At 38.3% G+C, this 24,665-nt stretch overlaps 1 protein-coding gene across 2 annotated transcripts; it reads left to right on the plus strand.

The window, feature by feature from the left end:
- Positions 1 to 2,038: 2,038 nt before the first annotated feature.
- epm2a (EPM2A glucan phosphatase, laforin) lies at positions 2,039 to 17,563 on the plus strand. 2 transcript variants are annotated; one of them, XM_023279826.3, is made up of 4 exons: positions 2,039 to 2,444; positions 6,768 to 6,942; positions 12,892 to 13,136; positions 14,542 to 17,563. In XM_023279826.3, the coding sequence occupies exons 1-4, from the start codon at positions 2,078 to 2,080 to the stop codon at positions 14,823 to 14,825; spliced, it is 1,071 nt and encodes a 356-aa protein (XP_023135594.1). In that variant the 5' UTR covers positions 2,039 to 2,077; the 3' UTR covers positions 14,826 to 17,563. The 2 variants fall into 2 exon arrangements, with proteins under 2 accessions (XP_023135594.1, XP_035808535.1); XM_035952642.2 differs by lacking the exon at positions 2,039 to 2,444 and adding an exon at positions 3,098 to 3,339.
- Positions 17,564 to 24,665: the final 7,102 nt, after the last annotated feature.

A 24,665-nucleotide genomic window follows, 5' to 3' on the forward strand; every position in this document is an offset into this window, starting at 1 on the left:
AGTGATTTGATTTAAAACTAAAGTTTCAAATTATGCACAAATTACTGATGCAAACATATATTCACATCACTGAAGTGCATTGTTCAGGTTCGTGCTTTCAAATTCAAAAACTTACCTTCATTGTGCATAATGAAGAATTGACATTTGGCAGGAACAATAAAACTACATGACGACAATTTTTTAGACCTGACACCATTACATTGAATTAAAACATTTTTATGAGGTGAAGAGGTTGTGGAAGGCACTTAAGTAAATGAAAAGCCTTTAAATGACAAGAGCCAGTTACATGTAAGACTGTGTTGATAATAGACCACATTCAGGGATTTTTCTTATGGCTAAATCTTACAAACAGAATATTTCTCCCCTTACCCTAACCAGTCGAGTCTGATGTCTGCCTTCCCTGACCCCATTCTACTGAAGGTCCAAGAGTTCTGGTTCTCCTATTGTCTCAAAAGAGCTGCTCAGACAGAATCATTTGGATTTGTTGGGTTTCGCTGTATAATTTCTAAAGGTCTTCACCTCACTATGTGAAGTGCTTTGAGATAATATATTTTTGTGTTTTGGCACTAAATAAAAAAATAAATAAAACTGAACTGAATAAATGTTACAAAACAAATACATACATTATTGTTGCTTCTTTTAAACAATCTGAATATTGTCAATGAATGTAGAATCGACGGGCCCAGGACAAATGTTTTAACTTTACTTCAACTTTGTGATCATTGTTGTTTCCATTACTGAAATAACATCAAATGCCCAATAACCAGGGATGTACAGCCTACAGTAGCAAGGAGTTCATGAGGGAAGTGTTTTCCTTCAGAATTCCTACTCAAGATGTATGTATACATATATAAATATGTATATTTGCATATATATACATATTTTTTTGTGTTTACATGAGTCATGTTTATTCATCCATCCATTATCTATACACCGCGTCATCCTCATTAGGGTTGTGGGTGGCTGGAGCCAATCCCAGCAGACTTAGGTCAGCAGTGCATCACAGGGCTACACAGAGACAAACAATCACACACACACCTACAGACAATTTAGAGTCACCAATCAACCTCAGCATGTTCTAGGACTGTGGGAGGAAGCCGCAGTATCCGGAGAAAACCCACGTGTGCACAGGGAGAACATACATACCCAGGCTGGGATGTGAACCGGGGATCTTCTGGCTGGAAGGCAACAATGCTAACCACCGAGCAACTGTGCAGCCCGGTGTACGCAATAATAAGAATTTAAACTTTTTTGTAAAAGGTGAAAGTGTCAAAGCATGACCCCATTTTTCCTCACTATTATATCAATACACATCACTGGTGACTGGTGATTTTACATCATTTTATTACTGTTTTCATGTCAGGAATTTAAATATCAATGATTACATAGCTATAGTAAAGGTACAACTTTTGGCCAAGGCACATCAATTCTAAATTAACTGGGAATAATCAAACAGTTTAAACAAAAACAATCAAACAACAACAACAACGTAAATTTCCCCGCTGCGGGATCAATAAAGGTTTTATCCATCTATATATCTATTTATGGTTTGAATTCGAATCAAAAATCAAGTTAATGTCATACATAAGCACTATGTTTGTATTGAGTAAAATGACTCGTGAGTTAAGATTAGCCCTACTGGGTCCTTCTTACCCTAGTAGGTGCAACCTACCACCACCACCCAGGGAAGATGCCCCCGTTCAGTTTTTTACATTTGGTTTTATAATAACAAAGTTGTAGTCCATTATGATTTAATTAATCTACATTTTATCACTTCTGGGAGCATATGATGTATTGTTAAGTACATACCTTGTTTTATTAAGAGTACTAAAAAACTGTGTTTGGCATTTTTTGTTCAAACTAATGGATTTCCCTCAATATGAAAAAATGTTTGTATACAGTAATTCATATTTAAACACAGAAGCTGATATTTCACTGTCGAAATATTACACCACTCCACCCCAAAACAACTTATTTTAATCTTGTCAGACCTCTGAAATTATTTCAGTTCTATCTAAAGACTGTGAGAACGATATCAAGCAAGGAAACATCTGAACTGTAAGCTGACTGTGTCCAGATGGGGTTTTACTACCTGAGGGGGGCGTCTTACCCGGGTTTAAGAGCTATAATACGGGTTATATTAACCCGGGCTCACAATGTTTACACACTGAGGTCATCTTATTCAGTCACGGCTGTCATGCTGTTCAGGTTCGGTGTCATTCTCACTCCGGACTGCTCGGACGTGGAGGTCTTCGTGTCGGGTTCTCGGGTGGAAATGGGCCACTGGGACCCGGACAGGGCGGTTCGGATGACCGCCTCTCAGAAGCTCCCCTCCCCGCAGGAACCGTGTCTGTGGACCGGCGAGGTGCAGCTGGACGAGCCGGTCAGAGAGTTTCTGTGGTTCAAGTTCGTCCAGAGAGTCCGAGGCTCGTTCATCTGGGAAGGTAAAGTACATTTAGATCGAGTCATTTAGACCGAGTCAGCCCAGACTGAGGTCCAGGTAGTTTACCTGCTGGCTGTGGAGGGTCCAGGACGGACAGAACCATAGAACCACCGCCGCCATCTTTGTTTGTTGTTGTGTAATGAGTCCGTCCGGCCACAAGATGGCGGTAAAGCGATATTTATTGAACAATTTACAGGAGAGGCTTTTCTAGTAAGACCCACAATTCACGTGTAAAATATTAAACTACACATAAAAGTCCTTGATTTGTTCTTAATGTTTTAGCAAATAAGCATTAAATAGACATAAAAATATTAAAGTAAAAGGCAAAAGTTCGTAAAAGTTAGTATCGATTTTAATCTCTGTGGTAGGGTGACCAAGTGTCCCGCTTTGTGCGGAACTGCACAGCATTTTCATCCCTTTTTCCACGTCCCACCAATTGAGACGCTGTCCCGCATTTTGATTGGCAGCTATAATTTTCAAAAGCTAAAACTCTAAAGGACAGATGCTAAGAGTTTTGTTTTTTATCTGGCTTTTTTCTATGTTAGTCAAACAGCGTACATGTGCGATCACGACCAGATTAACCTGTCAGTGTCTTGCTGCCGAACCTTGTTGTCAGTTGCCGTAAATTGTGCCAGTCGCGACCGGTCGCGACACACCGCAAAGCAGACACAAACACTAAACTGTGGATTTTGGCGGAGATAATGGAAAGTACAGCAAAGAAGAGGAGATGCGGCTTCAACAAAGACTGGGAAACTACATATCACTGGGTGAAGCCGGTGCAAGGTGATTCTCAGAGAGTTTTCTGTGAAGTTTACCAGAGTTCGTTTTCCGTTTCACACGGTGGGGAATACGACGTGAAGCGACACAGTACAAGCGAGACCCCCCTCTCAGCTTTGGTAAGGTGTCCCACACTGTCCCACACAAATATGCTCTTTGTCCCACAACTGGTTTATTGAGATCTGGTCACCCTACTCTGTGGTGGACAATTTTACCGACTAACACATTCACGAAATTGTTTTACACAACTGAGAAGGAAAAAAATAAGCACTCGATAATGTTCAGTCCACTTGTAGGTTTATTAATGCAGACCTCGCCACAAACCCAGCTGGAACGTAAAATCAATCAAATGCATTAACCTAATTACATTTGTATACGATCCCAAATGTGCCTCACAGGACCTCCAGTGATACATAATCGCCCTCATGTTCACGAGCTGCATGTCAAGTTTGCATTAAAAGCTCATACAGTCTCTGTTGTGTCCTAAACATTGTATTTACACAATGTCTTCCAAGCAATCAGGCCTACAATTCAATTTAATTAAATTTTACTTATATATCGGCAGTTCACAACATACATCATCTCTTAGCACTTAACACGGTAAAGGGATAATCTTATGAATTTTACACAAAGAACAGTGAACACATCAATTCAAAGTTCCCTTTGGATTCCCTGTGAGCAAGCAGTCAACGACAGTAGGAAGAAACCAAAAACCTTTAACAGGGAGGAAAAAAGACCAACCCTCAGAGAGAACCAGGCTCAGGGAACGTGGCCATTTGTCTCGACCAGTTGGAGTGTGACTTATGATGCTCAAAGTCTGCACAGAAACGCATGGATCTTGCATCTATATTATGATCTGTAATCTTGTGATTATTTACCACATTTATATTCATCCTATGTGAATATATATTTCCACACGTGTTAAACTTATACTAACACATGGTTCAAATGGCCTAAATGGTTGTACATTATTTCCCAATACCTCTTAATTGGACCAAAGTATTTTGAAGTATAATAAATATAAAATGTGAGACACTGTGCTCTTGGCAAAGTAAAGTCATCCACTTTCTTTCTTTGCTTAACCCATGATCTACATAAATATCACCGTGACTGCAGGATAGCTGGACCAGTGGTTCCCAAACTGTGCACCTTGGAATTATTTATGATTATTTACAGCTATAATCATATGTAAAGGTGAGCTTTGTGGTAAAAACAGCTGAGAAGCACTGAGATGGACCACAGTTACTCTTAGCTGCCATCTGGAGTGAGATATTACATCTTAGGTTATGAATTCACATTTAGATTTTTAATAATAATAATGTTATTTACCAGTAATGTGGGTGAAAAACTATTTAAATGTCCAGTAGAAGAGATGCAGGTGATGATGAGGACAAAAAGTTCACCTAGAAAATCCCAAAACACAAAACCCTAATAAGTAACTCATAATAACAGAGTAAATCTGCTGCCTGGAGGTGAGAGACAAAACTTAGTGTTGCACTAAGCAGAGTTTTCAATCCACAAATCGACTTCAGTGAAGCTATAAAATATGATTTAAGCTCCTTTCTTAAAAGTCAATGTTATGGATGAGGATGTTTTTTCAGCAGGTTCACCCAGTTACAGATGCAAGTATCATCTTAAAAGTCTCTTCTTAAAGTTTCCCTTTATGTGAAGGTGTTTTTGTAGTTTTCTTTCTGGTCTTTTTTACTTTTATTTTCACCTCTGGCTGTATTTTTACTGTTGATTTAAACTTATATTGCATTTGCCTTCCCATTCCATTTCTTTTAGTGTTAATTAATACATCAAGTTTATTATGGAGGCTTTTATTAGAATTGATGTTGCAGAGGAACATTTCTCTGCTCTATTCCGAATTTCTGTACTAAACAACGGTAAAGTTTGACAGTTTTCTGAGGCCAAAATAAAATAAAAACATAAAAACTATTGAAATGTGGGTCTGTTCATAAAACATTCGGGTTTTAGCCTTTGATGTCCAGGCTTAATGTCACCACCAGTAAAAGAAAAAGAAAGTAAAATATCTTCTTTAAGACTGTTATATATGTATTCTACTGAAATGTTGTTGTTATTGATTCATTAATATGTAAGCAGCATTTTAATGTTGTAGCTAGTTGGGGTTGAACTTATTTATGTAGTGGTGGATTGTTTATACCAATGCATGATGTTTAAAAAGTATATCAAAGTCAGTTTAATTTAATTAAATCTACAAATTGTGACTGTACATGTCAGATGAAACTAATCGATTTTATAGCTCTTCATCCTGTTTCTGCACTTATTTTTGTTGCTACCTCAATGATAACATTTACAACACTTTGGTCAACTCAAGTTGTTTTCAGTGTGCAATAAAAAAAATTTGATTTTCTATAATTTGATTTGAGGGTAGAGGAGTACAAAGTAGAATATTTCCCACTAGAGCTGCATAATGTTGGGAAAAACTGACACTGATAATTTGTTATTCTGTGACAGATGTTGTGACATGAAAAAAAAAAGCAAAAATATTCACCAGATGACTCGAATACATCGATTTGGAAAGAATTAATCATTTCAGAATGATTGGTGTGATTTTGTACGGACATGCATCTGCATAAAAGAGAAAAAGCAATTTTTTGAAAGCTCAAAAAGCTTTTTGAACCTCATAGTTTTCAAAGTTTATCCCTGGTAATGGAATCCAAAATATGTCAGGGTTTTTTTTGCTTTGGATGGCATTGAAGCGTGTCTTTGCAGTTGTCATTCAGAAGTTTTGGTGCCGAGTTAAATTAGTTGTGTTGCCTTGTGTCGTACAAAAAATTGCAAGACACTGCCAACAGAGTACATGTTTTTTTGTCAACATCATCCTTTCTGTAGCCAAAATATTTCTATGCAAATGATGTGTGTTTTGGGCTGTACAGTGGTTAGCACTGTTGCCTTGCAGCTACAAGATCGCCGGTTCACATCCCAGTCTGGGATCTTTCTGCATGGAGTTTGCATGTTGTCCATGTGCATGTGTGGGTTTTCTCTGGGTTCTCCAGCTTCCTCCCACAATCCAAAAACATACTGAGGTTAATCAGTGATTCTAAATTGTCCAAAAGTGTGAGTGTGCTTGTTTATCTCTATGTAGCCCTGTGACAGACTGGTGACCTGTCCAGGATGTCCCCTGCCTTCACCCTAAGTCAGCTGGGATAGACTCCAGTCCCCCATGACCCTAATGAGGATTAAGCGGTGTATAGATAATGGATGGATGGATGGTGTTTGTTTCTTCATTTTCAGTGTTTCACTCCTGGTTCCTCACTCACTTTGCTGTGCACAAAGCAAACTTTGTGTCTTGATCATGAAATGAAAAAAAAAAATCTGAGTAAAACCATGTTTTATTAGACAGACTTATGTTGTAGATTACTCATTGAAATAAAACAAATTTTATTTAAATGACTTTAAGTCCCACAAAAACATCCAGGTGCCTGCATTTGTTTAAAAAAGAATTTAAAAACCATGTGTCAAAACATCCTAAAGTGGGAATACTGTCACTAACCTGCAGGATTGTTGTGTTCTGTGCCACCAGGCAGTGGTCCACATCATGACAGATGTTGTTCTTATGATGAGAGGAACGTGGTGGATGGAGTTTACTGCCACCCGATTGGTCACTGGATCGAGGAAACAGGACACACGGATGAGATGAGACACACCACCAACTTTTACTTCAGTGTGGCTGGTCAGAAGGCCATGCATTTCTCCAGGTGATACATACAGTGACAAGAAAAGCAGCGTCTGCATGATGTTGTATAGGGAATGCTGTGAGACTCAGAATGTCATGAGGCACGTTGAAGAATTTGGCCTAAAATATTTTAGGAATCATAATGCCAGTAAGATGGCAGCCAAACTTTAGGCTGTTAGATGGAGGCAGTGTGGGTGGAAGTATGTGGAAAGTTGAAGCTGAATGCAAACTGAATGCAAACTTCTGCGCTTCAGAGGTGCTGGACAGAACCAACTAAATCCCTCAGGCGTTTAAGTAGCTTAATTTTTACTGTACAGACAAATGAGCAGAAGCGCTATGTTCAGCGAATTCTAAGCAAGTAAGCAAATACAAATAGTAAACATTAATATTAATAATTAACAACTACAAGTTTTAGAAAAGTTGTAGTTGTCAAAAGCTTCTTCGGAAACCTATTCAGGGAATGTTTTTTCTCAAACTTTATGTGGTTATTTAAAGCTCTTTGATTTGTATTTAAGTGGCCTAGTAATAGCATGAAATTACAGCCGCAACGATCGATCAGTCTTCACATTATTTTCTCAATTAATGGATTAACAGAAATCAATGTGGAAATGCCTGTCACAGTTTCTCAGATTCCAGGCTGACATTTTGTAGTATGTTGTTCTGAAAAACATTCATATACACAAGTTCTTGAAATCAACGCATCAAACGCATTCAGTGTTTCTTGATTTTTAGTTTAGATACACCAGTTAATGTAAGGTTGTGGAGGTCCATGTTCCCTCTCATGGTGACTCATTTTGTGTTTAGCCAGTAAGTCCATTACATTTACCTGGATTTACTCTGAAGTGGACATCTTCAAGACCTTACTTGTCTGCAAATAAATGACCAACAACATGTTCGTGTGCTTATTTTTGAGCCTACACATAATATTTAGATTTTTTTAATATTTTATTTTGCCTTTTGGCTTTATGAAACAGGATAGTAGAGAAGAGATTTTAAATGCTGAAAAAGAACCATTTATTTTGAAAAAATTACTGAAGAACCATTTAAAAGAGGTTCTTTCCTGAACAAGGTAGGTTCACAAAGAACTATGCTGAAAATGGTTCCTTAAAGAACCTCCTTTTGCTAAAGAAAGATTAAGATGCCCAAACAATGGTTCTTTCAGGCACTTTTAGTGGTCCTCTAAAAGGAGCGTCACAGTGAAGAACCAGTTCAGGTTCCAGTTATCACCTCTGTCTTTTGAGAGCACTCAACTTTACTACCTTATTTCATGTCTTTAAACTATAGATTTCTTAAATAGTAGAACTTGTTGCAGTCAATGTAATCACAGATCCATCACTCTTCCACTCACTACAATGAAATGTGTGTGAACAGTTTTCTGCCTTTTTACCTAATAATACTAGAAAATAATGAGGTCCTTCAGGGCCAATTAATTTTCATGCTGAAGTGTAATTTATTTATTTGTTTTAGTTGTTTAAAAATATTTTCAGCATGTTGCCTTTATTTGATGGTTTACAGTCTGAAGAGAGACGAGGCAGGACAAGGGCATGAGGTGTAAGAGGCAGGAAACTGAACCACAGGTATTGCTGCTGTGTGGTATTAACCATTAGTCCACTGGATGTGCATTAATGTATATCCTCCGTGCAAATTGATTTCCTGCTTCGTTCTGATACTAAATCTATCAGAGAATAGCACTTCAGCGTTATTCATGTCACAACCCCCACCTTCCTTCCTTAGAGTGCACAGACAAAGCCCCGGTCGGCTTTCTGAGACCTGCTCACTCCTTTGTTTTTTAACCTTGCCGTCCCACTTTTAGTTATAATTGCTTTCTGTCACTTTGAAGATGATTGTCCTTTCAAAAGGGAGACCAGTAGCGGCGGTACTGTCACCTCCGCGACCTTGCTAGCGATCTCAATAGAAAGAAGAGGGCATCGTTTAGAATTCACTTTTATTTTCAAGGTAACTCGTTCAGTGGTTGGCTCCAGTGATTGATAGTTGTTCTGTGTAATGAAAGCAGTCCTCATTGTCTTCCTTTGTATTAGTTTCCTTGAAAATCATCTTTACATATTTCACACATTTCTATTGGAAACAGATTCTGAATTGTTTGTCGAAGCTCATAACACGTTTGGTCTAATTCAGTCATTTCACAGTTACAAGGCTGAATGTTACAATGGAAATACAGTACACATTTATTTAAAGTTTTCTCACAGAACTTACCGTTTGATCCTTAACCCGATGTACTCCAAGCAGTTTCTGAGCATTTGTTTTGCTTCTGTCATATTTTTAGTCAGTTAATTTTTACTGCAATATAAAGTCCTGCATTGTTATAGAAACAGCACAACCATGACTAGAAGAAAGAGAGAACTCACATATTTATTTTGTGCAACATTACATTTATAACATAAATCATAAATCATCATCAAATTTATGTATTTTGAATATTCAATTACCAAAAGTGAAAAAAACCTGGAATCCTCATGTACAGAATTTTTCAACATGGTGATATCAGCACCGGGACAGAGAATGGTGACTGCAGATATTTAATTACATACATATTTAATTTATTTTCATACTTATCTCCTATTGTAGCTTCTATGTGTAAAGACAGTTTGCTGTTCAGCTGAATAGTTTTGAATTTTTGTCATGTAACTGTTGGTCACAGCTGAGTCACCAATGGCTTCTTGGTTGCAGCAAAAAGCACAGAATTTTTCGATTTTACACAATTTGATGAAAACTGTTGTCAGCTAATTACAGGATTAGTTCAATGACTGTCTAAATTTGAAAATTCATTGATTGATTTCCTTTTTCCCCCATTTCTGGCTCAAGTAAATGGTGTAATTTTGGTGATTTTTTAAAAATATAGTATGTCTTTCAAATCCACCAGCTGGTTTTGGGGTTTAGAGGGTTAATTAATATGTGTTCATTTTCATTATTTATCACTCCCTTTAACGATTTTTGTAGTTTTAGGGAATCCAACACTATTTCATCACCTTTCAAGACACCCAAAGTGCCCTCATGTTGTTCTTTTTTGTTTTCCCTTTTAAAATGTAATGTGAAAAACCAACATACCTTCATCTTGCTTGGACACAACACAGATTCTTTTCCTGGTAAAGCTGAATCATTCACTTTAGTTCTTGGGACGCTAATATCTGTCAAGCAGTCAGTTTTGTCTGTTGGTTTCTGTGCTCGGTCCAAGCCACTGACAGCAGTCTGCCAAAGATTTTGAAAAGGGAAAAGACACATCATTCTTTAACATTATTTAATAAACTGGATTTCTGCAATATATCAGAGTGGCCAGTAAGCTGTACAGGAGGTACAGTGACACTTTCTGCATATCAGATCAATAATCTTACTTATATGAAACATCTCCTCTGTTGGGGACCAATAGGTTGTGAAAAATCAGATCAGCTGAACAATCAGTATTAAGCAACAATCAACACTGTAGATCATATCTGCTATCCAGCCTAATTAATATTGATGTTAATTAAATAATGTAGTAGCTAGAATTACAAAACTGGATTATTTCTGGCTTCTTACCCAACAACAGCAGATTGCAGATCTTAGTTTCTGAAGAGTGGAGCTATTTTTTATTTAATAGAGAGAGATAGGTAGAGGCTTTTATTTGTCATTGTGTAAATACAACAGAATTTGTGTGGAACTTTGAGCAATGAGCAGCAGTTTGAATTTGGCTATAAGGTGTGATGGAGGCAACAGCTCTGGGGAAGCAGCTGTTCCGCAGTTTGCCGGTTCGTGCTTTTAAAGTCCTGAATCTTTTCCCTGATAGAAGGGAGACAAAGAGTCTGTGTCCTGGATGGGTGGGGTCTCTGGTGATGCTGCTGGCCTTTTTCCTTAGCTGGCTAGCAGAGACCGAGTCCAGGCTGGGAAGCTGTGCTCCCACAATCCACTGTGCAGCCTTTACTTTACGGGCTAAGTTCCTTCTGTTTTTAGTAATGTAATGCAAGCTAAAACTAATTCAATAAGAGATTCAAAAGAACTCTTGTTTGTGGAGTGGATTTCATGAATTTAGGTTTGATAAATGAACTGACAATTCCCTGCTTTTACCTTTAGGCCTCCACAAAAGTGACACTTGTTTTGTTCATACACATCAATGACTGCTGTCCCAGAGGGTAAACATCTGTCTGCACATCACAGTCCACCATCACGTTTGACTGTACCCTGTCATGTGGCTGCCTCACAGACTGCAGATGCAGAAATAACTTTTGACAAGTGCCATGCTAAAGCACGACCAGACTCATCATTCTACGACTGTAGATGTCATTTCTTTAACAGCTGGACTAACCTGTGCTGAACACAATCCAAGACAACATTTGGAAGATCCAGGTCCATTTTCAAATTAAATCTAGAAATTACATTGAGCACACAGTGTCCAACACATACTAAATCAACCTGCCCATGCATGTACCTCTTTTGCACACAGCAGATTCTGTACCATTGTACATCAGGCAAAGCAGAAATTAGCACCAGACTCATGGGGCAGGGAGTACGTAACTTGCATAAGAATGAGTCAGCTTGGCTTGTGCCATCGGGTTTTAATTTGTGTCCAAAGACCTTACAAGGCTTATGTCAAGGACCTGTGTTCAGAAGGAAGCACTGTGACTTTGTATCTTGCCTATTAATAGCTTTTAAATTAGTCTCTCAGACTTTGCATCCACATTGCCCCAAGTATGATACACGCTCTCAGCAGTAACTCAATATTAGATTAGAGGAGACTTTTACTAACTTTCTAGCAGGTAATGCAAAGTTATGAGGAGAGGAGCCCTGATGGTTATGCAGCCACTTTAGTTTCGACTTTTTGAGGTGTTTTTGGAGTCAAAATTTAAAATCAAATTGGATTAGAAAACAGATACCCTGTTTGTAAGATTTATTTCTGTACTAATAAGTGATTAACTTATACAGCAAACCATCTAATACAACCTCCCAACCATGGTCATATTCTCCTTAAATAATTAATTTAACTAAGCTGCTCTTAAACTACCAGTCATGTGGGATAACTAACTAAGAGAAACTTCTTGTACAGTTTAATTTCTCAGTTAAGTAGAGGTGACTTGGGACATGCAGTACTGACACTGAGTGAGAACAAAAGTGGCAGAAAAAGGACAGTTGAGTCACTCATGACACAGCTGTTTTGTAGGAAGGTTTTTTTTACGTGAAAAAAACAAAACAAAACGACAGAGGTCATCTGTTAGCAATAAAATGAGACCAAAGACTTTCACTGCTTTGCCTCTCTGGGACATCAGGGATTAACAGCATCCGTCCTTTCTTTTACGTGTCACCTCCTCTGGCTGTTGACTTTATGCATACTAATGAACGCTGCCTCAAACATAGTGTTCAGGGAGAAAATTAGAGGGATGAGATTATTGATGAAAAGCTCTTTGAGTTGCACTTGGTGTGTGAACAGTGCTACATAAATAAAATTAATATTATCATTATTAGTATAAAATATTACTGCTGTGAGGGATTGAGGGAAGACAAAGAAACATTTGTGAAACCTTTTGCTTACTGGTGACATGCTGAGGTTATGTTCCGTCTGATTTTTAAAAAGCATTTCATTTTGCACAGGTTGAACTTGAAATTCTGTGGTCCCACCATGTTTACAGCCAAGTAGCATCTCTTGTTCACAGTTTCACTTGTCCTCTCAGTGACTCAGGCTCTCTGTCTTCTTTTTAAACCATCTTATCCTACAATACAGAGACACTGCACTTATAATCTATCATCATATTTCATTTTATATCTCCAATGTCCTTTATGCTTCATCGAAACATCACTCTTGAAAAACACATCTGATAATATGTACCTAGGCATTTTCTTGCTGAAATTCTCAGTGGCTGATATGGCTACTATAACCTCAAGAAATAAATGGAATGCTTTTTTGAGAAGTTCAACATGTGTAGCATGTAATAATCCCTCAATCATCCAGATAAATGATTTATGCCTCTGTGTTTTTGGGCTCCAGGGTAATGCCTCGTGTTTGGCTGGGCAGCTGCCCTCGACAGGTGGAGCATGTGACAATAAAAATGAAGCATGAATTGGGCATCACTGCAGTGATGAACTTCCAGACAGAGTGGGATGTGGTGAACAACTCCGAGGGCTGCAGACGAAACCCCGAGGAAGCCATGACCCCGGAGACCATGATGCACCTATACAAAGACTCCGGCCTGGTGTACGTGTGGATGCCGACACCTGACATGAGCACTGAGGGTAAGGACACTTTTGTAGTTGTCATCTGACTAAAAATCACTAACCCTCACAACCTTTCACTGTGGTGTTTTTTTTTTTTTTAACCTTTAATAGTGAAATAAAATTTCCATTCAAACATTTTGAAGGTCTAAAAATCAGGATGGATAAATGCTACCATTAACTTTTTGTAGAACTAGATGAATGCAAGAGATAAGCTTCAAAAGAACCATGATTGATTAAATTATAGCCACCCATGACCATAAATCACCTTCCAAGGCCTCCACTAACCATAATATGAACTGAGAAGCTATTCATGGTTCTACTCTAAATGTCTCATATGGTAGAAAATCAATTTTTATTGTATTTTGTATGTTTTATAAGGATCAAAGTAAAATAAAAATGATAATTAAGAGGCTTAATACCACTATTTTTCGAGTCCTAGTCAAAATCTGTGGCTCTTCACCAGTAAATCATGTAATTTTTACTGACAAACTCACCACAGACATGAGTGAAAAACAGCGACTTTGCTGTAAATTCTGTGATACTGACATAGAAAATGATCACTGAAAGAGAGTTAGAAGCGATAGAAAGTTGTGGTATTACATACATTCATGTCTCTGTTGGTTGCGGTACAGTAAACTGTTCTGCTCCATGCTGTCAATCCCAGATGAAGAGAGAGTCTCCTTCCTGAAGGGGGCGTGTACACCAGCAGCTCAGCTGTATTTAAAGCTACAAAGTGAAGTGAATAGTATTTTGAGTGGAAATTCTTGGGACATGCAAAAACGTTGCATGCAAAAAAAAAAAAAAAAAAAGGATAATAAAATTACCCAAGGTAATCTTATGAGATCATATTCTGAGCAACAGACCCGGAAGCCTGCACATAATTATATGACTGAATGTGTACCTCTTCACTGTGATGAATGTACATTTTAAATATGCATGGGTTTGCCTTGAGGCAAAAAACTGCCAACTGTTGTTTATACCATATAGTGTATATTTAGGTATGTTTAAATTCCTTCTCAAATAGTGATGCAATGTGATAAAAATATTCACTTAATCCATACAGATTACAGTTTGTTAAAGGATAAGTCTGATGATATTCTGTACTCATCTTGATGCCAGCAAGTCCCATTATAAGACCTAAACTAAAAATGAATTGGTCCTACAAATAAGTATTGGCTGTAAACAGGATGTATCTTATTCCTTAGTGACCGAGTCAATCCCTCATATGCTTTCTGTAAATACTTACTAGAGCAGCAAATGTGTATAAATCCACAGCTGAAAATAGTCCCCAGCAAATGCACTTCTTACTTCTGTCTGAGCAAAGTTAAGTATGGAATTTTCATGGAATTTACTTAAAAAAAAAAAAAAAAAACATACCCAAAAGCCTTCTCCTTTAAGCATATTGTGTTACTGCCTTCTGCAGGTCGGATCAGGATGCTTCCCCAGGCTGTCTTCCTGCTTCATGGTCTCCTGGAGAACGGTCACACTGTCTATGTCCACTGTAACGCTGGAGTGGGTCGGTCCACGGCAGCTGTCTGTGGCCTGCTCATGTATGTCCTTGGCTGGACCCCGAGGAAGGTGCAGTACTTTGTTACAGCAAGGAGGCCGGCGGTGTACATAGATGAGGAAGCTTTAGTCCAGGCTCAGGCAGACTTCATCCAGAAGTTCGGCCAGCTGCGATCATCCATATCTTACCCAGAGACATGAGAGCTGATTGTCTTTGTACTGACGTCTCTGAGCAGAATTTACATTTATGGCAAGATCCGCTGGACTTTGGGGAAAATAGAATAAATAAAACCTAAAAAAAACTTCCTGAAGTGTGAAAAATCATCCTGCATAGTCAGCTTGAAAAGTGCCAGAGGCTGAAATAACCTGTATCAAGTAAATTAACCGTTTTTCTGCTTAAATCTAATGCACGTAAATGACCCACTCCAGCTGAGTTGCTTTCCAAATGTGGTTGATCCCCAAGTATCTGGAAAGACTTTCTGCTGGCTGCCAGCGTAGATGTTGCAAGCAATTCATCTTACTGCGATGTGTTAGCTTTTAGCACAAACAGCTGCAATTTGTGCACTTGGAGTCAGCTGAGGATACCGTTAGTACTTTCAGTAAATGTCCGCGGGGGTGTTTGGAAAGACCTTTTCCTTTAGCCTTTTTTTGTAGTAATCAATAAATAGAGTTGACATTTAAAGAAGGCAACTTTTAGTGGATGTATTAAACTGCAATGAGTGAAGGGAACATGCAGAAAAAACAAGTACCACCACACTAAAAAGCAGCTGTAACAAAACTGCAAACATTGTGCAAGAAGACAAGTTAAATATTAAGAGAAATCTAAATTCTGCTTCTCTTTTCATTGTTTTTTCTCCATCCCCTCCAGCATGCTGTGCTCTTCAGGAAAGGATTATTCCACCGTTGCTATTTCATGACTTTGTGTCATTTTCGAGAATCCCCTTTTTAATTTCAGGAGGATTTTAATTTTTTTCTTATTTGGGAGAAGAGTCTGAATGCTGCATGGAAATGACACTCCTTATTAAAGCTGCAAATCAATTCTTAAAATGAAAATGTCAACAATGCCTATTCCTCTCTGTCAGGGAGATATTTGGCTCCCAGACGCTGAAGAATACAGGTCCAGCTCATCTCTCCCAGAGAGCTTGATAGCATTTCATCTTTATTCATTTGTCTGACAGATGCTGTTCCGATCCATCTAGTAAATAACAAAAACAGCATCCCTTCCAGACCATTTTAATGCATACATAATAATCCATTAAGACACAGAACATTGTTTGTTGTCAATTTTGAACTTTTGACTAGACTCCTATTTAGGATGTATTGCTTTTTTTTTTTGCAGTGTTTTTGCTACCGTTCCCTGATTTAAGAAAGTCCGTGACCTAAACATTTACTCAAGTCTGATAAAGTTCGATTACTTTTCAGTGCAGAAAGTCTCTTAATGGAGGCGTCACTACAGATGGACCTTTGCAAGCAGAAGCAAATCATCATGGATTTTTCTAAAATCAACATTCTAAAAATATTCACAAAACTGAATATGAAACAAGTTAAATGCTTTTCTCCTCTGTTTCGAAGAAGTAGTACTAGTCTGAGGTAAGTTATGTCTTTGTACTAGGCCAATAAAAACACATCAGAAAATGCCAATATTAAAAGTGCTTCGTTATATTTAGAGAACCCTTTTCAAACCCCAGAACTATTTTCTACTTGGATTATTCTATCTAGCAATATTTTTGGTTTTGTTGTAAAACTTGTCATACCTGCTCAATCAGTTATAAAAGTTTACAAAAACTGTCTTTTAAAAGTTTTTGTGATCAACAGTTTCATATTAAAAAAACATTTTTCAGGTTTAGTTTTGTATTTTTGACACCCATAACTACACATGGTTCAGAAAACATCACTAGTTCACTTTAGCATTGTCAATTTTTTGTTGATTTGTGCCCAAAGATGGGACTTTCCATGACAGCTTCACTTTTTTCATATTCCAACTCATCCATGATTAGCAATTATTTGATCTGCTGGTCTAGTATTGCAGATTCCGAATCATTTTACTGATGAGAAACAATGAAAATTTCAGGCTTTTATTTTAATTAGTTCCTAAGATCTTAGTACAAATGCAAATTTCACTGTGCAAAAAACCCCGCTTAAAGTGGGTTGACAGGAATTTAAAAAACATATATCCCAGAAAGTACTTGATATTTTAAGATAAGATTGTACAGATGGCATGTTGAATATCCATCGTTTATGATTTAAAAAAAGTTTCAAGCGAATGGTCGAGCAGAAGACCCGGATGATCTGAGATGGAATAACCCAACTATGATGTACCGACGATGGACACTTCCTCAATAGCAATGACAAAATCATTAAAGAGAAAGTTTGATGATGTCACTTAAATCTGTTTGATGCAAACTGCCATTAAATATACACAATGAACAGCACAGTTCAGTTCAAGCAGGCTCCCTTCCTGGCTCATAACTAGTCTGTTCTAACCTGATAATGGAGCCTTTTGCCCTCCATCGTTCTCCCTGTGGCTTCTGTGCAGGTCACTAGTCCATGGCTGTCTGGCCTCTCATTTCCCCTGCTCTGATCCACAGACCTCCCGCTGGTGGAGGCTGTGGTTGGTGTGGACCGACCGTTGCCATTGTAACATGGGTCTAAAAACCACCCACGTCCCCATGTCCCTCACCACCTCCACCTAAGGACTTGAGCTGCATGCAGAGGCCGGTGACATCTGGTCCAGGTGAGCCGCTAGGAACCTCCAACACAGCAGCAGCTTCACCCTGGTCTCTGTGCCTCTGGGTTTAACTTATTTTCCTATTTTACGTGTATGTATTTATCTGTGTTTTCCATTTCTGTATTAACACTAAAATTATTGCCTGCGCACCTTGACAAATAATAAATAAAAGTCCTTAAACTCAAAATAAGGCAGTTAAATTCAAATTAAACCCTGTTTCTTCCTAGTTTCTGGTAAAAATAGGTAATCACCCCTACTGTATGTGCGTCACTGTATGTGTGTGGGTGTTTGGGTCAATAATGCAGTGTAACTGGTAAATGTGTTTCATATATACCTATAAGCTCCTGTCAGTAATTCTAAAATAGTCATAGTCCACAGGACCTCCCCCCCCCATCCTTGCACTCGAAACAAAATAGATTTCCCACAGATGTATCTCAACGGCTTAGACCATTTATTAAATGAAAAATCCACTAACATCTCCAAAGTTCCACTGTGCGCTGAGAGAATACACCATGTACTAGTGTTGTGCCTATTCTTTTGATTTTTAATGTCCCTGCCTGCTCTCAGCTTGAAGTTATTCTCTCCACTCTGCATTTAACAGACACATTCATTCTGCTGAAGCACCATAAACCGTTTTTATAAATTCTCCACTGCTGCACACCTTCCCTTTTATCCCTTAATAGATAAAGATGGACAATTCCCTGTATTTTTCTCACTGTACAATGAAAAATGCCAACAATAAAGCAGAATAATTACTTCAGAGGAATCGCCTCTTACAGTGTAAATCACATCGTATAGTTCAGTCCCATGGCTTGGTGATAATAACGCATTTGTATAAAAGGTGGACTGGAAGAATTACTCTGGCAGTGTTTAAGTATATCCAGTGTTCTCATTCAGGAGGATTATACACTATCCAAATTATTATTTTATTTTTTTTACTGTATGACTGTAAACTGTAAACACATTACAAAAACATTGCTGCAGCAATACCAAAGATTACCATAATCTTGTCAAACACTGTAATATTCAAAATCCATGTCAACTTGCATGAAGCACACAAAAATGCTGGGAAACCATCAAATATACAGGCCTCTAATAAATTTATGATTTCATCCATTACAGCTGCTTCAGTTATTTTGGGGATACGAATCAAAAAGCTGAGTTAAGTTGGAGAAGATTCTTAGATCTTTGCAGGGCAGGTAAGGACAAATCTAGAGCAAGGCAAGCGCATGGTCTTCAATTTAAACTAACTGGACGTTAAATTTTGTGCTTTTTCACAGCCAACTCATGCCACGTTGTTTCATATGCTATGCATCAGCGACTTTTCCAAGTGATGAAAAATCAATCTCAGACAGTGCCACAGTCTGATAACGCCAACAAGATGGAAACAAAATAGCAGAGTTGTGCCCAGAATTCACTATCGAGCTTCCAAAATAGCATCTACAGGATGTCTAGAATGTCTGAAATGCCAAATTTACCAGCTGCAGAGACCAAATCCCATCATTGTTTGCATTAGAACTAATGCCTGCCAGTGTGTCAAAGACAGCAATTATCCTGACGCCTCTTTCATCGCTGGCAGCCTCCCAATCAGCACTTCAGACGGCAGTCAGCTCACACAGGTGCGGAATATTCTAAAACACAAACCTGAGCCGCAGAAGGAGAATAAACACTGTAGGCGGATCTGCTGCTTGTCATAATGAACTGAGCTGTCATACTGCTGGAAAATATAATTACACTGGAGAAGTCCACATCACCGTTAGAAATATGCACTCTCCAGTAGCTTGAAAGTAATTCAAATCCTCAGCTGTAAATTGCAGCAATAAATGATTACTATATGCAGCTGAAGTGAACCATTAATGTTCTAACTGCTGCCTGCTCACAATGACTGCTGTCTATATATTTCAGAGGCAACCTGTGGACTGCAGACACATGATATGCCTCAGGTCAAATATACACATAACATACCATAGCTGGCAATTACATTCCACACAATTTAATCACATTGTACAGTTAGTATTAGAGCTGAACATATTGGGGAAAATATCTAATCCAAGTATCCAAGAATAATATAATTAAAATGCAATAAAAATTTTATGGAGCATCACCCCATGAGATACCATCACAACAGAGATTGTCACACAATAGTGGTATGAATTTGTTAAACCACTGACACGACAGTTTAAATCCTGGAATAGATGCGCTATATACCATATATCTAAAACTACAGCTTTTGATATTTCCACTGTTTCAAATGTAGACATTCGGTCCCAGTCAGTTTAGCGCAGTACAGTTACAAAAAACATGGGGAATTTGCTCCGAAGCGGAACATCACTATGAACTAAAGACAATGTTAGGTGGTGAAGTGGATGCTACATCATGTAGATCTTGATAATTTGTCAACCTTCTGAACAGGTGGTGCTTCAGGACCTCTTATATTTACCAATATTGTTTCCTTCACAATATATGACTGGATATGATTTGATTTATCTGCTGTAAATGTGTCGAACACAAGGTATCTCCTGTGCAGAAACTGCACCAGTAACTGCATGCAAAGACAAACATCTCATAGTTCCACAACTGCATTTTTTCTCATCTGATGCCTCATTTATAGGTTCGAAGCTTTTGTCAGTTCACTCAGACACTCGTTCCATATCTTGGAAAGGCTTATTAAAAATCCCTCTGCTTTATTTGGCATATCTGAGGCGACATGCAAAGCTATTTAAAGTTAGCAAGACACACTCAGAAGAAGACATAATTTACTTTCCACATTAGATATAGATATTTTTCATACCTTGACGATGCCTCACCAGTGAGAGTGTTTTAAATTCAGTCAGCTGCTTCATCATTACCGTGTAAACTACTTTAAACTAGTTTTTGCTCTAAGGTTTATTTGCACTCATTCACTAAAACTGCTGATGATGCTAATTACAACCTACTACACTTATGATATTGTTTAATGCTACTCAGCTAGATGTTTGGTTGGTAACGATCTCAACATGATGAAACTATCCATAAAGTCAGTCTCACATTTGATCACGTGGACAGTTACAGCTGAATAATGTAAGCAAACATTATGTAATCATAGTGGTTACGTGTTCTTCTTGCACACATGTATAGGCATGTGCACATTGGTGTGTAAACAAGTGCCACTGGCGTAAGAATCTAGTAATCAAGTCAGAATCAAGCTCTCTCTCTGCAACCCTTCTACTTCCATCATATTCACTGACCTGCTCCCTGAAGCACCTCTTCCCTTCGGCAACTACCACAATCCAATCAGCCAAGGCCAGAGAGGTCACAGAGAAGTACATCAAAGACTCACTAGAGGCAGTTATAATCATTCTCTTGAACAGATGTCCTTAACAACATCCCAGTTAAGAATAAGTATCTCTTATCACTGTTAACTTCGGCTTCCAGGCCTTATTAAGATGGTGTTATTAGTGAGTCTGATCTCCGTAACACCTCATCAGATTCAGGGAGGACAACAGGTGGACAGTGTTCAACACCTCCAAGGTCATGATCGTCAATAATGAACTCAGAGATTCCTGAACTAATTCGTGTTAAGGAAGAAAAGTGTGAATTTCCCCCTGTACTGTTCTTGGGGTAAAAGCAAGGATTGAGTGGCCCAGAACTGCAACCTGTAAGGTGCCCCAGAGCTTCCTGGGATTTTTGCCATCTTCTCCCACCTCTTCATCAAAGACTACAGCCAGGTGACACTTCCTCTCACCCAGTGCACTTCGTCTTCTGTCCTGTTCACTTGGTCTCCTGAGGCAGAGCAGGTATTTATTAAGCTTTAGAGTCTCCTCACATCAGCTCCTGTTCTGGCTCAACCAGTCAGTTCATTGTGGAGATGGATGTTTCTGACACAGGGGTGAAGGCGGTGCTCTCTCAGCACCCAGACTCCGGTCAAACACTTTATCCATTCGCCATTTTCTCCTGTCACCTTTCCCTGGCTAAGCACAGCTGTGATGTGGGGAAACAGATAACTGTAAGCTGTGAAATTGGCTTTGAGGGAGTGGAGGAACTGGCTTGAGGGAGCTGAGCAGCCTGTTGTAGCTTGAACTTACCATAAAACTGGCTTCATATTCAAACAGCAAAGCAGCATAACTCCAACAGGCTCTGATCTGTGGAAGATTTGGGTTCACTTTCACATACTGACCTGGTTCTGGTAATCTCAGACCTGACGCTTTCTCCTGCCAGCATGTTGCAGATGAGAATCCTTCAGCTTCAAATATCAGCAGGGGTTTGGATTTGTGATCAAGGAGGCTCAACCAGTTTAACTCTAATCTAGAATCTATTTTCCTCATAATCATATAAAACAAATAAACAAACCAGCTAAGACAAAAATGATCAACCAATAAGAAATGCTAACAAACATATTTCTGCTTATCTGAAAAAACAAAAAAATCAACTTCAACACATTCGACCTGTTGTTATTGTACACTTGTTTTGACCTAGAAGGACTAAAGATCTTAAGCTTATTTTTCTTATTATTGGAAAGGATTTGTATGGTAGAATAAAGGTTGGTGTTCAGTATTATAGAACTTTATTAACATTGTGTGTTATGACTGGGACCTGCTTCTGGGAGTTCAAACAGAGCTATTTCCAGCACAAACTGGATTTTAATGTGTGAAACTAACAGGTGACTAATCAATTAATGTACAAATCAAATTTTTAGTAATCAAATGTTTGGGCCTAAAGTTTTGTGGCCACCATCAGAGCCACCAAAAGTCTACTTAAGTTTATTTGAATGTTAATTAAGTTGGTGAGATGTCATTTTATTAAACATACAATTTGGAAATACTTGAATGGAGGTAAATAACACTCTAGTGTTGCTTTTTTCTTATACTAACTGCACTATAAAGCCCTTACCAGACTTGGATATGTAACATTGCTGCTTCATCAGTCTTTCACAGAAACAGCATTGTGTTATTCAGATGTAGAATATAATTTTAATGTTTCTCATGGCTTCATTCAGAAATACCCACCACAGTAACGGAGAGCAACATGGTATGGACAATAAATCAAAACACAAAATGACCACCAATGCACACCAAATGGCTGCTGAGACACAAAACAACCACAAATTGATACAAAATGATCACAAAGACATGAAAAATTACCATAAAGACAAACAAAAAGACATAGAATGACTCAAAGAGACACAAAAGGACACAAACAACACGCAAAATAGCTTGAAAAGACACAATATGATACACAGACCCAAAAGGACATAAAACCTCAAAATGACACAAGACGCAAAAGACACAGCGATGCCACAAACTGACACAAAGGAAAGAAAGGACCACAACAAGACACAAAATAACATGAAAGACACATAATGACCACCAAGAATTGCAAAATGACACAAAAAGACAGAAAATGACACAAAAAAGACACACTGTGATGTAAAAGATGCAAAATGACATACAAAAAATGACACAAAGAGATCCAAAATGACACAAAAAGACTCCACATAACATGGACACAACAACACAAAATGAGCACAGAAAGACAGAAATAAACTGCAAAATGGCACAGCAATGCCACAAATTGACACAAGGAGAAGAAATGACCACAACAAGACATAAAATAAGCACAAAGAATTGCAAAATGACACTACTAAAGATACTACATGACACAAAAGACACAATATGATGTAAAAACAAGGTAAAAATGACAGAGGCAAAAACAAATTACAGAAAATAACTTGTGTCAGCTCTTGCACAACAGGCATCACATGTAGTCTAAGGTGGTTAACCCTTTAAGACCCACCATTGTGCAAGTCCGCCAGGACATATTTTTACATTTTTACATGCTGTAGTGCCATTTTTTGGAGTATTTTTATTTGCTTTACATCAAAATAACCCTGATATCCCAAATTTTAATAATATGTATTGACTTATGTCTTAACTACTACAAAAAATTGCTTAAAAGTGCAATAAACCTTAAAAAAATGAAAATCGTTTTTGTTTTTTTCACATATAGTTCAAAATACAGAAATTGCATAGCTGTATCCCTCAAATTTGTAAATGTAAAAAAGTTGCACAATATCCTTTGGAACCACAGGAAATTTATTTGGAGTCTGTACATAATTTTCTTTTTGAGATATGGTCAATTTTGTAACCTGTAAAAAAAAAAGAAAGAAAATAAACAAAACTGCAAAATTTGCAGAGACAACATCAACATCAAAACAAATTATTTATAATAGTGCAATCAAATTTCTAAGTGTGCCAGATACTTATGAACACACATATTTTATGTACAAAACCATGGTCAGACCATAAAAAGTGCATTTGAAAATAAAAGAAAATCGTTTTTACTGAGTTGAATCAGAAACAGTATTTTGATGGTCTCCTGGTCCAAGTACTTGGACAGGTCTGATGGAGAAGGGCTGTCCACATATTCTGACAGAGGTGGCTGGACACCTGGCCTCTTTTTCGGCAGGAAATGTGGCAGAGAAGGTAAGCTGTCAGGTTCCTTCTCAGTTTTCCAGCCAGCTGTAGGGAGGCCTCTGGCCCGGAGCGCTCGCTGGTGGAGCGGATGCTGCAGCGTCTCCTGGCTGGAGGACGGTCTGTCCCTCTACCTCTCGCTGGGTACCAGGACAGCAGGAGACCTCCATTCTCTCCTCTTCCTCCTCCTCCTCCTTCCCAACATTGTAAATGCTGCACACAGAAAAAGTTACGTGGTACGTTAGCTGTGCGCAGCACATGACTTGTAAACATGATGCGTATTTTGCGCGGAATGCTTTCGGCAGCGTTCCATGTATATTATACTTTCTTTACTTTTCTCCAACTCAAAACAAACAACTTCTCATGAATACAGACTTACATGTCACTGGAATGATCAATTCCTTCGATAAGATCGGCTTCATCTGCGCTGGTGGCAGAATCCGAGCCAGACGAGTGGCTGGACTCTTCATCCTACACTGTAGTAAAATAGTTTGGGGCGACCAGGTTTTCTCCTCAGCTAATGTGTAGAAGTGTGTCAAAGATGTGTGTGGTGGGTCCGTGTACGGATCTGGTAATTGGATTTTCCGTTCTGAAACGGGTATTGAAAAACAAAAAACGAGTGGGTATTTGATTTTCGTTTTAAAATACAAAAATTAAAATTGAAATACAAGGCGTTTTTCCTTTTCATGATCAAAAAGGGATATACGATTTTTTTTAAATGCTTTGATTTTCGTTTTATATTTATAATAGCAACAAAGTAAAATCAGTAAGAGACAGAAACGAAAAAATATCCACTTTTTCAGTTTCTGAGACCGGAAGTGGTCATCAGCAAGTGTGGAGCCAAACGACAACAAGATTCTCAGA

This window comes from Amphiprion ocellaris, chromosome 12, assembly GCF_022539595.1.
Source record: "Amphiprion ocellaris isolate individual 3 ecotype Okinawa chromosome 12, ASM2253959v1, whole genome shotgun sequence".
Classification (NCBI taxonomy): domain Eukaryota; kingdom Metazoa; phylum Chordata; class Actinopteri; family Pomacentridae; genus Amphiprion; species Amphiprion ocellaris.

Bases quoted from the DNA above. Each gene is read 5' to 3' on its own strand.
- epm2a (XM_023279826.3), top strand. From the start codon at position 2,078: ATGGGGTTTTACTACCTGAGGGGGGCGTCTTACCCGGGTTTAAGAGCT. The intron at 6,943-12,891 runs GTGATACATACA...TTTGGGCTCCAG, and splicing joins AAGGCCATGCATTTCTCCAG to GGTAATGCCTCGTGTTTGGC. The intron at 13,137-14,541 runs GTAAGGACACTT...TGCCTTCTGCAG, and splicing joins ACCTGACATGAGCACTGAGG to GTCGGATCAGGATGCTTCCC.